This window comes from Moschus berezovskii, chromosome X, assembly GCF_049115385.1.
Source record: "Moschus berezovskii isolate FMDL1 chromosome X, NW_MosBer_1.0, whole genome shotgun sequence".
Lineage (NCBI taxonomy): Eukaryota > Metazoa > Chordata > Mammalia > Artiodactyla > Moschidae > Moschus > Moschus berezovskii.
The window spans coordinates 73,865,536-73,881,757 of NC_142488.1; the positions used below are offsets into that span (position 1 = coordinate 73,865,536).

Genomic DNA, 16,222 nt, shown 5'->3' on the forward strand with positions numbered 1-16,222 from the left:
AGAGTTCGCTTAAACTCATCTCCAGAGTCGGTGATGCCATCCAGCCATCTCATTCTCTGTCGTCCCCTTCTCCTCCCGCCCCCAAACTTTCCCAGCATCAGAGTCTTTTCCAGTGAGTCAACTCGTCGCATGAGGTGGCCAAAGTATTGGAGTTTCAGCTTTAGCATCAGTCCTTCCAATGAACACCCAGGATCGATCTCCTTTAGAATGGACTGGTTGGATCTCTTTGCAGTCCAAGGGACTCTCAAGAGTCTTCTCCAGCACCACAATTCAAAAGCATCAATTCTTCGGCGATCAGCTTTCTTCACAGACCAACTCTCACATCCATACATGACCACGGGAAAAACCATAGTCTTGACTAGACGGACCTTGGTTGGTAAAGTAATGTCTCTGCTTTTTAATATACTATCAAGGTTGGTCATAACTCTCCTTCCAAGGAGTAAGCGTCTTTTAATTTCCTGGCTGCAATCAGCATCTGCAGTGATTTTGGAGCCCAAAAAAATACAGTCTGACACTGTTTCCACTGTTTTTCCATCTATTTCCCATGAAGTGATGGGACTAGATGCCATGATCTTTGTTTTCTGAATGTTGAGCTTCAAGCCAACCTTTTCACTCTCCTCTTTCACTTTCATCAAGAGGCTTTGGAGTTCCTCTTCACTTTCTGCCATAAGGATGGCGTTATCTGCATATCTGAGGTTATTGATATTTCTCCCAGCAATCTTGATTCCAGCTTGTGCTTCTTCCAGCCCAGCGTTCCTCATTAAAACCCACAAATTACACGCCAAACGGTAACTCCCAGCGGAGAAGCAGTGCAGACGCCTGCATATGCCATTAGCAAGCGGGGACTGGGCAGGGAGGAGCTGGCTGAACTGCTTAGAGAGAGGACTGGGCTTGAATGCCACGAGAACAATCTGAGAGAACTAACAGGGGATAGCAGAGCAGACAGGGATAGCTTCCCCACGAAAAGGTGGAAAGCTCTAACCTAAGACTCTGCCAGCCCCACTCACAGAACAAAGGGCTGAGCAGAGCAAGCTGGCTGCAGTGGACCCATCCCCCATCCCACACCGAGACAGGCAGGGAGGTCAGCCAGAGTCAGAGGGGGCAACCACGGCCCAAGAAAGGCATCCGATGCAAACTGCAGGCAGGCTTGCTACTAATCAAGACTTCTTGGGCTCAGGCCAGTTGATATCCGCCAGAGTAGGTGCGCCGGTTGTGCATCAATAAAACTGAGTGGCAGGTACTGGGTAGGTGATACGTGGCAGCGACCATGCTTGCCAAACACCTGGTCACCTGAGCTGCTCGGACCGGGGAAGGCACAAAACGCAGACCCAGCCAAGTCTGCGCCGTTGTGGAGTACCCAAAAAACTGAAGTTGAGCCGCTCAGACCTGGGAAGTACATAGAACCCAGTGCCAGCCTCGGACAGTTCCCGGCAGAGCAACCTAGAGCCTGTGCAGTGTTGGCTGGAACAACACACGCGCTGTGAGCGGGGGCAAACCCAATGTGGCCGAGACGCTGCAAGCACTCCCCACAGACGCCAGAGATATTTGCAGCATTCCTCCTCTCCCAGAACAGGACTGAACAACTGAGCCTTAAAAAGTATCCACTCACCCCCTAGTATCAGGGCGGAAATCAGACACTGAAGAGACCAGCAAACAGAAGCTAAAACAGAGGGAACGACCTTGGAAATGGCAGATAGAGAAGTCTAGAGGCTACTCCAAGAATAAGACCAAAAACCGGAGGCAAGAGGCTTAAGCCCGAATCCTGAGAACACCAGAGAACTCCTGACTCCAGGGAACATTAATCGATAGGAGCTCATCAAACAGCTCCATACCTACACTAAAACCAAACACCACCCAAGGGTCAAAAAGTTCCAGAGCAAGACATACCATGCAAATTCTCCAGCAACACAGGAAAATAGCCCTGAGTTTCAATATACAGGCTGCCCAAAGTCACTCCAAACCCACTGACATCTCATAACTCATTACTGGACACGTCATTGCACTCCAGAGAGAAGAAATCAAGCTCCACCCACCAGAACACCAACAGAAGCTTCCCTAACCAGGGAACCTTGACAAGTCACCCGTTAAACTCCACACAGAGCGAGGAAACTACATAATAAAGAAAACTCCACAAACTGCCAGAAGAGGGAAAGGCCACCCCAAGCAAAGCAATATAAGCAAGATGAAGAGGCAGAGAAATACCCAGCAAGTAAAGGAACAAGATAAATGCCCACCAACACAAACAAAAGAGGAAGATATAGGGAATCTACCTGATAAAGAATTTCGAATTTTGATGGTGAAAATGATTCAAAATCTTGAAAGCAAAATGGAGTTACAGATAAATAACCTGGAGAAAAGTATTGAGAAGATGCAAGAAAGGTTTAATACGGACTTAGAGGAAATAAAAAAGAGTCAATATACAATGAATAATGCAAGAGATGAGATCAGAAACACTCTGGAGGGAACAAACAGTAGAATAACAGAGGCAGAAGAGAGGATAATTGAGCTAGAAGATAGGATTGTAGAAAAAATGAAAAAGAGAGGAAAAAAGAAAAATGAATTAAAAGAAATGAGGACAATATTAGAGACACCTGGGACAATGGTAAATGCTCCAACATTCGAATCATAAGAGTCCCAGAAGAAGAAGACCAAAAGAAAGACCATGAGAGAATACTTGAGGAGATAATAGTTGAAAACTTCCCTAAAATGAGGAAAGAAATAATCACCATAATCAGCCAAGTCCAAGAAACCCAGAGAGTCCCCAACAGGATAAACCAAACGCAAAATACTCCAAGACACATATTAATCAAATTAACGAAGATCAAACACAAAGCACAAATATTAAAAGCAGCAAGGGAAAAGCAGCAAATAACACACAAGGGGATACCCATAAGGATAAGAGCTGATCTTTCAACAGAAACTCTTCAGGCCAGGAGGGAATGGCAGGACATACTTAAAGTGATGAAAGAAAATAAACTTCAGCCCAGATTACTGTACCCAGCAAGGATGTCATTCAAATATGAAGGAGAAATCAAAAGCTTTACAGACAAGTAAAAGCTGAGAAAATTCAGCATCACCAAACCAGCTCTCCAACAAATGCTAAAGGATCTTCTCTAGACAGGAAACACAGAAAGGGTGTGTAAACTAGGACCCAAAGCAAAAAAGAAAATGGCAATGGGATCATACTTATCAATAATTACCTTAAGGTAAATGGGTTGAATGCCCCAACCAAAAGACAAAGGCTGGTTGAATGGATACCAAAACAAGAACCCCATATATTTTGTCTACAAGAGACCCACCTCAAAACGAGGGACACATACAGACTGAAAGTGAAGGGCTGGAAAAAGATAATCCATGCAAATAGAAACCAAAAGAAAGCAGGGGTACTCATATCAGGTAAAATAGACTTTAAAACAAAGGTTGTGAAAAGAGACAAAGAAGGAAACTACGTAATGATCAAAGGATCAATCCAAGAAGAAGATATAACATGTCTAAATATTTATGCACCCAACATAGGAGCACTGCAATATGTAAGACAATTACTAACAAATATGAAAGGGGAAATTAACAACAATGCAATAATAGTGGGTGATTTTAATACCCCACTTACATCTATGGATAGATCAACTAAACAGAAAATTAACAAGGAAACACAAACTTTAAATGATATAATAGACCAGTTAGACCTAATAGATATCTATAGGACATTTCACCCAAAAACAATGTATTTCACCTTTTTCTCAAGCGCACATGGAACCTTTTCCAGGATAGATCACATCCTGGACCATAAATCTTGCCTTGGTAAATTAAAAAAAAAAAAAAAAAGGGAATCATTCCAAGCATCTTTACTGACCACAGTGCAGCAAGATTAGATCTCAATTATGGGAGAAAAACCATTAAAAATGCCACCATATAGAGGCTGAACAACACGCTGCTAAATAATGAACAAATTATAGAAGAAATCAAAAGAGAAATCAAAATATGCATAGAAATGAATGAAAATGAAAACACAACAACCCAAAACCTCTGGGACACTGTAAAGCAGTGCTAAGGGGGAAGTTCATAGCAATACAGGCACACCTCAAGAAACAAGAAAGAACTCAACTTAATAACCTAACTCTACATCTAAAGAAACTAGAAAAGGAAGAAATGAAGAACCCCAGGGTTAGTAGAAGGAAAGAAATCGTAAAAATTAGGGCTGAGATAAATGCAAAAGAAACAAAAGAGACCATAGCAAAAATCATCAAAGCCAAAAGCTGGTTCTTTGAGAAGGTAAATAAAATTGACAAACCACTAGCCAGACTCATCAAGAAACAAAGGGAGAAGAACCAAATCAATAAAATTAGAAATGAAAATGGAGAGATCACAACCGACAACACAGAAATACAAAGGATTATTAGAGAATACTATCAGCAATTATATGGCAATAAAATGAATAACCTGGAAGAAATGGACAAATTCCTAGAAAAGTACAACTTTCCAAAATCGAACCAGGAAGAAATAGAAAATCTGAATAGATCCATCACAAGCACGGAACTAGAGGCTGTTATCAGAAATCTTCCAGCAAACAAAAGCCAATGTCCAGAGGGCTTCACAGCTGAATTCTACCAAAAATTTAGAGAAGAGCTAGCACCTATTCTACTCAAACTCTTCCAGAAAATTGCTGAGGAAGGGAAACTTCCAAACTCATTCTATGAGGCCACCATCACACTAATCACAAAACCTGGTAAAGATCCCCCCCAAAAAAGAAAACTATAGGCCAATATCACTGATGAACATAGATGCAAAAATCCTTAACAAAACTCTAGCAATCAGAATCCAACAACACATTCAGAAGATCATATATCATGACCAAGTAGGCTTTATCCCAGGAATGCAAGGATTCTTCAATATCCGCAAATCAATCAACGTAATACACCACATTAACAAACTGAAATATAAAAATCATATGATTATCTCAATAGATGCAGAGAAAGCCTTCGACAAAATTCAACATCCTTTTATGATAAAAACCCTCCAGAAAGTGGGAATAGATGGGACATATCTCAACATAATAAAAGCTATATATGACAAACCTACAGCAAACATTATCCTCAATGGTGAAAAACTGAAAGCATTTCCCCTAAAGTCAGGAACAAGACAAGGGTGCCCACTCTCACCACTACTATTCAACATACATCTGGAAATTTTGGCTACAGCAATCAGAGCAGAAAAAGACATAAAAGGAATACAGATTGGAAAAGAAGAAGTAAAACTTTCACTATTCTCTGATGACATGATCCTGTACACAGAAAACCCTAAAGACTCTACCAGAAAACTACTAGAGCTAATTAATGAACACAGTAAAGTTGCAGGATATAAAATCAACACACAGAAATCCCTTGCATTCCTATACACTAATAATGAGAAAATAGAAAGAGACATTAAGGAAACTATTCCATTCACTGTTGCAACAAAAATAATTAAACACTTAGGAATATATCTACCTAAGGAAACAAAAGACTTGTAAATAGAAAACTATAAAACACTAGTGAAAGTAATCAAAGAGGACACTAATAGATGGAGAAATATACCGTGTTCGTGGGTTGGAAGAATAAATATTGTAAAAATGAGTATACTACCCAAAGTAATTTATACATTCAATGTAATCCCTATCAAGCTACCAACGATATTTTCCACAGAACTAGAACAAATAATCTCACAGTTTTTGTATGGAAATACAAAAAAGCTTGAATAGCCAAAACAATCTTGAGGAAGAAAAATGGATCTGGGGGAATTAACCTGCCGGACTTCAGGCTCTACTACAAAGCCACAGTCATCAAGACAGTATGGTACTGGCATAAAGACATGAATTTAGATAAATGGAGCAAAATAGAAAACCCAGAGATAAATCCACGCACCTTTGGACACCTTATCTTTGACAAAGGAGGCAAGAATATAAAATGGAGAAAAGACAGTCTCTTTAACAAGTGGTGATGGGAAAACTGGTCAGCCACTTGTAAAAGAATGAAACTAGAACACTACCTTACACCATACACAAAAATAAACTCAAAGTGGATTAAAGATCTAAATGTAAGACCAGAAACTATAAAACTCCTAGAGGAGAACATAGGCAAAACACTCTCTGACATAAATCACAGCAGGATCCTCCATGACCCACCTCCCAGAATATTGGAAATAAAAGCAAAAATAAACAAATGGGACCTAATTAAAATCAAAAGCTTCTGCACAGCAAAGGAAACTATAAGCAAGGTGAAAAGACAGACTTCAGAATGGGAGAAAATAATAGCAAATGAAGCAACTGGTAAAGGATTAATCTCAAAAATATACAAGCAGCTCCTGCAGCTCAATTCCAGAAAATTAAACGACCCAATCAAAAAATTGGCCAAAGAACTAAGCAGACATTTCTCCAAAGAAGACATAAAGATGGCTAACAAACACATGAAAAAATGCTCAACATCCCTCATAATCAGAGAAATGCAAATCAAAACCACAATGAGATACCATTTCACATCAGTCAGAATGGCTGGTATCCAAAAGTCTACATGCAATAAATGCTGGAGAGGGTGTGGAGAAAAGGGAACCCTCTTACACTGTTAGTGGGAATGCAAACTAGTACAGCCACTATGGAGAACAGTGTGGAGATTCCTCAAAAAACTGGAAATAGAACTGCCATATGATCCAGCAATCGCACTCCTGGGCATACACACCGAGGAAACCAGAATTGAAAGAGACACATGTACTCCAAAATTCATTGCAGCACTGTTTATAATAGCCAGGACATGGAAGCAACCTAGATGTCCATCTGCAGACGAATGGGTAATAAAGTTTTCGTACATATACACAATGGAATATTACTCAGACATTAAAAAGAATGCATTTGAACCAGTTCTAATGAGGTGGATGAAACTGGAGCCTATTATACAGAGTGAAGTAAGCCAGAAAGAAACCACCAATACAATATACTAACGCATATATATGGAATTCAGAAAGATGCAAATGATAACCCTGTATACGAGACAGCAAAAGAGACGCATATGTATAAAACAGTCTTGGGGACTCTGTGGGAGAGGGTGAGAGTGGGATGGTTTGGGAGAATGGCATTGATGTTACAGGATACTCGGGGCTGGTATGAGGGGATGACCAGAGGGAGGATAAGGGGAAGAGGGAGGTGGGAGGGGGGTTCGGGAGGGGGAACTCATTTACACCCGGGGCGGATTCATGTCAATGTATGGCAAAACCAACCAATATAATATTGTAAAATAATTAGCCTCCAAAAAAATTTTAAAAATAATAATAATAAACCATGTTATTTGTGACAGTTGGACTATAAAGAAACCTGCTGCTGCTGCTAAGTCGCTTCAGTCGTGTCCAACTCTGTGCCATCCCACAGACGGCAGCCCACCGGGCTCCCCCTTCCCTGGGATTCTCCAGGCAAGAACAATGGAGTGGGTTACCATTTCCTTCTCCAAAGAAACCTGAGGGCCGAAGAATTGATGCTTTTGAAACGTGGTGTTGGTGAAGACTCTTGAGAGTCCCGTGGACTTCAAGGAGACCCAACCAGTCAATCCTAAAGGAAGTGAGCCCTGAATATTCATTGGAAGAACTGATACTAAAGCTGAAACTCCAATACTTTGGCCACCTGATGTGAAGAACTGACTCATTTCAAGTATACTAACGCATGTATATGGAATTTAGAAAGATGATAATGATAACCCTGTATACGAGACAGCAAAAGAGACACAGATGTATAGAACAGTCTTTTGGACTCTGTGGGAGAGGGCGAGGGTGGGATGATTTGGGAGAATGGCATTGAAACATGTATATTATCATATGTGAAACGAATCGCCAGAATGGTATACTATTCAGTGTCAATCAAGTATAGCAACTACAAAAACAGTAAATAAAGAATAAAATAAGATGACACATCAAGGAAAAACTGCCACCTTCCAAGTTTAGGAGCAGCAAAATTAGAATTTGGCTGAGTCAAGGAAACCTACATTAAGAAATATTACATCAGTAAAATCAAGAATCAAACTACAGATACTAAGATAATAGTGAACAAGACATATTTTAATATAATTAGACCTTCTTTCCCAGTATCACCAAAACCAGTCTATATTTAAGGAAAGTAAAACTAAAGATTGAAGCAGCCTACCTACCCACCTCCCTCAATGTTCAGTCTATTGTAGACATGACTGTAGAAAGCCTCATTACTAATAGTCAAAACCAGATAGAGAAATACATCTTGTGTGAAGAAAGCTGATCGCCGAAGAATTGATGTTTTTGAACTGTGGTGCTGGAGAGGACTCTTGAGAGTCCCTTGGACTGCAAGGAGATCCAACCAGTCCATTCTAGAGGAGATCAATCCTGGGTGTTCATTGGAAGGACTTATGCTAAAGCTGAAACTCCAATACTTTGGCCACCTCATGCGACGAGTTGACTCACTGGAAAAGACTCTTGATGCTGGGAGCGATTGGGGGTAAGAGGAGACGGGGATGACAGAAAATGAGATGGCTGGATGGCATCACCGACTCGATGGACATGAGTTTGAGTGAACTCCGGGAGTTGGTGATGGACAGGGAGGCCTGGCGTGCTGTGGTTCATGGGGTCGCTAAGAGTCGGCTTAGAGTAGTGGGTTTCAAACTATTCTGTAGAATCTAGGGTTTCATGAAAGTGTTCAGGGGTGGTATGGGAATACTGGAAAAGCCATGTAGGTAGGGCTTGATAGTTCCTCAGACTAACTAGAGTAACTTCAAGTCTATAGAGTTTTTATATATGAAGTTCCTAGTGAGGTTCTATTTGGAAAAATTTTTTTGAAGAATTTTGCTACTTTAAACCGAGTTTCAAAATGACTCCTAGATGCTTAATTAAGGCAGTAGTGAAAATGAATGAATTATTACAAGTTATTTGAAATTATTAAATTATTACTTCAGTATTCTAAAGCAATGACATGAAGGAGTTATGTACCTTTTAAAATCTTTAACTTTATTAGTTGGTTGGATCATTTAGGCTTTCTAGAGACTTAGTAAAAAAAAAAAAAAAAGATATCTGAAAAGAGTCCATTTCAGTTTAACGTGGTGTTACAAACTTGGAAAAACTGTGGCTACAACTCTGGGTTTCTTAGGACATGAAAAAATACCTAGCGTTTAAAAAGAAGAAAATCATCAACCCTCTTTGTGTAGGTACTTATCAACGTTAGATTGAGAATACTTTTCTTAAATTGAACGTGACAACTAAAATATATTAATTGAACTGTAATACTTAAGGACATTTTACCTCTCATCTTGATTGGTATTTTTACCTAAAAAATAGCTTAGCATAGATGATGGCTTAAAGGGGAACAAAGAAAACATTAAAGTTATAAAAGCATCAAGTGTCTGGCAGCATCTGTTTGGAGTTTAATAGTTTGTTTGAATGTTACAGGTTCTCGGTTTAAGAGAATTGCTTATCCATTGGGACTGGCCACTTTAGGAGCAACTGTTTGCTACCCTGTTCAGTCAGTAATAATTGCAAAGGTAAGCTCTTTTTAAGTGATAGCTTCATTTCAGTATTTGTTTAAATTCTCAGTGTGACAATATTTAAATGTCACACAGTACCTGTAACATTTAATTTTCAGGGAAATATAGTTGGCATTAACTCTGTTGGCAACTCTGTTGGCAAAATCACATTAGCATCTCAGCTTTTTAATGCCATTGTTAATTACGTGATTATCACAAATAGGATTAATTTGTTAAAATATAATTCAACAATATAAATGTTGGTTTGAGGATTAAGGTACAAGTGGCATTTCAGATCAGTGTGTAAAGAAAAGGTGGGCTATTCAAGAAATGTATTGGAATAATTGACATTTCAGAAAAATACTTTGACCTTTACCAAATATCATGCAAAAATATTGCAGGCGGAATAAAGATATAATGAGAAAATAAAATACTATAAAATATTAGAAGAGCAGAAAGGTATTTTTGTATAGTCTTGAGATAGGAAAGGCCTTCTTTTTCTATTTAATTTTTTTTTAAGAAAGGCCTTCTTAAAACATATCCTGAAGCCATCAAAGAAAAAAAATTAATGTATTTTGCTACATCAAAGTCATACATTTCTGTTGATCACGGTATACCATATACAAAGTTAAAGGATAAATGAAAAACTGGGAAAGTTATTTGCACATATATAACACAGAACTAAATAATATCCTTCCATATATTAAAAGCTTCTATAAATCAATAGGAAAACAATGAATGCCCTCTAAGAAAATGAAGAAAGTACATGAACAAACAATCCACAAAATAAAAAACACAAATGGCCTAATATAGTAAAGATGATTAACTTCATCAGCAACCAAATAAATGCAAATTTAAAAGATCATTTAGATATTGGTTTTTAGCCTTTCCCTTTGACAAAGATTTAAAAGATTCATAACATTGCTGCTGAGAAATTGGGTTGGAAAATACTTATATACTCTTGGTGGGAGTGTAAGTTGCTACAGTACAGTGCTGAATTTCTGAAGGCAATGTGGCAATAGTATCAAAAATTAAAATGTATATCATCTTTAATGATATACCCAAGGAATTACCACAAGGGTATATGATCCCAGTTATTTGTGGAAGGGTGCTAATTACAGCATGGTTATAATTGCCAAAAGAAAAAAAGGATGCCCATCATCAAGAGATTTGTTAAACAAATCATAATGCTCATATGCCCATCTATAGGGGATTTGTTAAATGAATTATGATGTGTTCCTTATAGAGTACAGACTGTGCAGCTATTAGAAGCAGATCTTCTGGTATATAAACTGATATGGAAACATCTCTGTGACATGTTGTTAAGCTTTTTAAAAAATCAGACCTCAAAATAATATATATCATGAGGCAAATAATTTTTTGTATAAGACATAGAAAATGAGGCTTTGTGTTATCATGATCTAGAGACTTATAGCTTTACTGTTGATTTTGAACTGGTTTTTCATATAAAATACAAGACATAATTTTTTTTTAATATTTGTTATTTTAACTTTTAAAAATTTATATTATTTGACTCACTTTTTGTTTTAATTAGGTAGCTGGGAAAAAGGCATATGCTACAAGCCAGCAAATGTATGAAGCAGTTAAATCACCGTGGACAAAAAACAACAAAAAACTTCCTGAAAATAAAGAAAAAACTAAGGTAGAGTTTAGATGGACTTAAAACGTAGACTGTTTTATTTAGGTGGATGTCCTAGACAGAGGTCAAGGATGTAATGAAAAGAGATGAAGAAATATACTACCTTGCATGCTATAATTTTTTAGGATATTTTATTCTTTTAGTAAAATTATTTACTTATGAAAAAAAATATTTTTGGTAAACAGCTAGGAAGCGCTGATGAAATAGAAACACCTGCAGAAACAACTCACAACCTGAAACCTTCAGTGCCTTTGCCAACAGAACTCAGCTCTGAAACAAAGACCAAATTTACATCAGGTTTGTTTGGAATAATTCATTTTAAAAATTATTTTCTTAAATAACTTTATAGTATTATAATTAGTAGTTTGAATTTATTTATGTGTTTTCATAAATGTTTTGTCCTCATATCTGTAGTCTGTGTATCTTTTTAGGTTATGAGGTTCTCAATCAGGTAGAGGAAAATGTGTCTTTCTGAATTCTTCTAGTTTATAGGCTATAACAATATGTCACATCTACATAGCAGAAATACCAGGTTTCCATTTCTTGTTCTATCCCCATCCGTCTTTGCTTCCACAGTCAGTTTTATTTAGTTTAGATACTAGTTTAGATACTCTCAGCATAAAATAGTAAAAATAGCACAAATTATAATACTCATATCTTTGCTAGTATTAGATACAGGCAACTATGTGAGATCAAAATGTGACAGTTATACTTTCTAAACAAATACTACCGTGGTTTTACTGTGATCAAAAAGAAACAGATATCATTTCAATAGTATATTCACATAAACTCACCAGTCATTGGCTTATGTAGGTTTATCTGTACTAAGTAAATGATACTGTGCATCAAGTCATCTTATTACAAAGGAAATAGGACCAACTCAGAGGTACAGAATTAGAGAATAATGAAAATATCTGCCCTTTACTGAGCAACTGCTGTGGGGCAAAGGGCTATAAATGTGTTATTCAGTCCTCTCCCAAAAAGCAAAATAAAAAACTCTGATGTGTATGTAATTATAATTGTTTTATGATGAATAGACTGAGATTCAGAGAGCTTAAGTAACTTGCCCAAAATTATAGTTTACAAATAGAGTTATGTTTATAGTCTAGATATTCTTGACACTGAAGTCCAAGCTCCTCCTTTGCATATAGATTATCTAATTTAAAACAAGATTTAGTCTCTAATTTCCTCTAAGGAGATTTTAGTCTCCTCCCCTATCACTTAATCTTTATAAAAGCTCTCACTGAGTAACAAACATGATTTGAGTTTTAATATTTTCCTGTCACCTCTCTTTTCTAATCAAGATAAGCTATACAGGTTTTAGACTCTCTAAATAATCCAGAGTTGACCATATTCCCTCAAGTATGTAATATACCTGGTCATTTCTCTAAATGCCTGTCAATTCCAGAGATCTTTGTGGAGATGTTACAGCTTAACAATGAGACCAGACCATCCTTAGCCAATGTCTTTTCTTCTCACATCTGTATTCTGGAAACTTTTACCTGCCTATCATAGGTAATCTGGTATATGAAAAGCATTCTAAGGAGACACGTAGAGGAGAGAGATACACAGTACTATTTATCCTTATCATATATCATTCAGGGTTGATTATGTAGTAAACCCAGAATTGAGACTCATTATTTACACATTTCATATGCAATCCCAAAGGGCCATTATGTGAAAAACAGCACTGATCATGAGCATAGGTTTTAAGACAGAACATGAATCTTAATCCTATATCCAACATTTACTAGTTCTATTGCCTGGGGCAAGTTATCTAATACCCCAAGCTTCAGTCTCTTCATCTATAAAAGAGAGTCAATAATAGTATCTTTTTGACATGATTGTTATAAGGATTAAATGAGATATTGCATGTAAAGCAAAAAGTACAATGTCAAACACATACTAAATTCTCAATGAGTGTTACAAGATATCATTATCATTGGCCTAGAGTAATTATCCATTTTGCCAATAAACAAATTTGTCATTGAGCACATTTTGGGAGCACATTACTTAGAGGGGGAGTGCATCCTTGGCCACAACTTCTCACCATACAGAATAGATTGTGTATACTGTCCAGCAATATATTGTGACTCAGAGTGTGAGTTTGATTGTCCTCTATCATCCAGTTACATTTATGGTGACAACTTTTATTTTGGGAATCACAAATTTGGAAATTTGGTTACATGGACCTCTTCAAAATCTGATGAAAGCAGAATGAAATCTCTCACAGTCTTACAAGATTAATGTCCCTCTCAAATAGAGGTTGGCAAACTATGGACCTTGTGCTAAATCTGGCTCACTGTTTTTGCACATTCCACAAGCCAAGAATAGTTCCTATGTAATTTAAATAGTTTTTAAAAAATCAGAAGAAAAATGTTTCATGACAAGTGAAAATTGTATGAAATTCAAATTTTAGTATCCATAAATGAATAAAGTTTTATTGGAACACAGCCACACTCATTCATGTTTTGGCTGTGGCTGCTTTCACCCTAAAATGGTAGAGTTGAGTGGCTGTGATGGAGACCTTATGGTTTACAAAGTTTAAATACTTACTTTGGTCCTTTGCAAATAAATTTGCTGATTCCTATTTTAAAGGGATGAGGTGTGCCATACACACATGACTCATGTTCCCCCTATGATATTTCCCAGATTATTATATGGGTCATGACACTAAATATCCAAAATGAAAATCCTGAAAGGCAAAACAAAATTTCCTAGTCTTTTGGTGTTGGGGAGACAGAAACTCAAGCTGTCAATCAGAAGCTAGAGAGTACCATACCTGAGGAACAGGGCTGACCGACTCTTCTATAAACTGCAACACAGCTCAGTGACTGATTGGAGTGAGATGATAAGTATCAATAATTTGCCCCTCCCCAATAAAGGAAAAGAGTCCCCACTCTGGCAGATGATATCATCTGGAGCTTCTACAGATTTTACACAGTATCCACCATACAAATAAAATATGTGTTAGTCGCTCAGTCGTGTCCAACTCTTTGTAACCCCATGGACTGTACCCCACCAGTCTTTTCTGTCCATGGGATTATCCAAGCAAGAATACTGGAGTGGATTGCTGTTCCCTTCTCCAGAGGATCTTCCAGACCCAGGGATCGAATCCTAGTCTCCTGAATTTCAGGCAGATTCTTTACCATTTGAGCTACAGGGAAGTACTACAAATAAAATACTAGTCATGCAAAGAGACAGGAAGATGTGACTAAGAAAAGAGAAAAAAAAATTACAGCAGACCCACAGGTGATCTAAATATTGAAGTTAGCAGAAAATAACTTTAAAATAACTATGACTAATATATCAAATGGAAAATATGATGAAAAAAATGGATGAAAGGATGGAAAATTTCACAGCCAGTTGGAATCTGTGAAAAAATCAAGTGGATATTCTAGATGGGAAAAATACAATACCTGAAATTATGAACTCATTGGATGGGTTTAATAGCAGATTGTATACAAAAAATGGACAGAAATGATGAACTCAAATATAGGATAAAAAAGACAAACTGAAGCCAGAGAGAAAAAAGAATGGAAAGAATAGATCAGTGTGAGAATGCACTTTGCAATGATTAATATGTTTAAGTGTTTCAGTTACTGAGACAGCTGAATACTGAATATCATCCTGATTTTATACAGAAGAAACAAAAACAGAATCTCTAATATTCATAACTTCACTCAGAAATTTATTAGTGATCTATCCTATTTTTGATACCTAACTTGCTTAAAATATAAATGAGATAAGGTGTGAACTAAATTATCAGTGAACAGATAATACCTAATGGCAATTCGAGACAATAATTCATTGCTGTTTTATTAACATCTTTATTCTTTACCTGTTTGCTATAACAGCAGCTTTTTTTAAAGTCGACTAAAAAAGTTAAGCATAAATAGTTTTTCATTTAACTTAACTTCATTTAAGAGATTTAAAATATGATAAAGTACAAAGAAAAGCATTATAATGATTAAGGGAATGAGATTCAATAAGAATTTTGTGACTGCTAATTGTCTGGGGGACAGAGAGCCTTTTATCAAAAGGGATGAAGAAATTTCTGAGGAAAGATATAATCTTTAATTACTCAGAAAAGCATGAGACAAACCCTTTTTAAAAGGCAGAAGTCAAATGACCTAGGGTAAGTTGTTCTAAGCCAGAGGGATCCACATCACAATTTCGTGAGGTTTTTTTTTTTTTTTCCTACAATTCACTCTACATAAGAATTACAAACTACAGAAAGATAACAAATAAACACATTGTAAATTTCAGTTTTAAGAATTTTGAAAAAAAAAAAAGAATTATAAATTAGAATTTCCAGAGGTGAGGCCTCCAAGCAGGTAGATTATAGGAAAAGCTCCACAGGGAATTCTGTATGTACATTCTTCTAGTTAATGATGACCAACATAAGCTATGAAAAAACAAAAAATCTGAAGCCTTTCAACAAATTTTGAGAGATGGGGATCTAAAGGCATCAGAACTTTTCAAATTTAGGTGAGCTAACTATTTGACCAGATTTTGGACAAGAATATAAATTAAGGAAGTTAGTAGAAGTGTTAGAAAACTTAGTCAGTTGATGGACATTGTTAAGCAAATCAGACACATCCAGACTTATATAAAATAAGTATTTGTCAATGCTTATTATAGTATGTCTATAGTAAGAGTTGGACTATAAAGAAAGCTGAGTGCCATAGAATTGATGCTTTTGAACTGCGGTGTTGGAGAAGACTCTTGAGAGTCCCTTGGACTGCGGGGCGATCTAACCAGTCCATCCTAAAGAAGATCAGTCCTGGGTATTCATTGGAAGGACTGATGCTGAAGCTGAAACACCAATACATTGGCCACCTGATGTGAAGAGCTGACTCATTTGGAAAGACCCTGATGCTGGGAAAGATTGAGGGCAGGAGGAGAAAGGAATGACAGAGGATGAAATGGTTGGATGGCATCACTGACTCGATGGACATGGGTTTGAGTGCACTCCGGGAGTTGGTGATAGACAGGGAGGCCTGGCGTGCTGTGGTTCATGGAGTCACAAAGACTTGGACACGACTGAGCGACTGAACTG

The 16,222-nt window shown here is 37.2% G+C and overlaps 1 protein-coding gene across 2 annotated transcripts in view; it reads left to right on the plus strand.

Moving 5' to 3' along the window:
- Positions 1-16,222, plus strand: part of APOOL (apolipoprotein O like) — a 128,427-nt gene that overhangs the window by 101,034 nt on the left and 11,171 nt on the right. For both annotated transcript variants that reach the window (XM_055438112.2, XM_055438114.2), the window contains 3 exons: positions 9,427-9,518; positions 11,056-11,163; positions 11,346-11,457. In XM_055438112.2, coding sequence (XP_055294087.1) covers positions 9,427-9,518; positions 11,056-11,163; positions 11,346-11,457 — 312 coding nt within the window. The remainder of the gene's footprint in view (positions 1-9,426; positions 9,519-11,055; positions 11,164-11,345; positions 11,458-16,222) is intronic.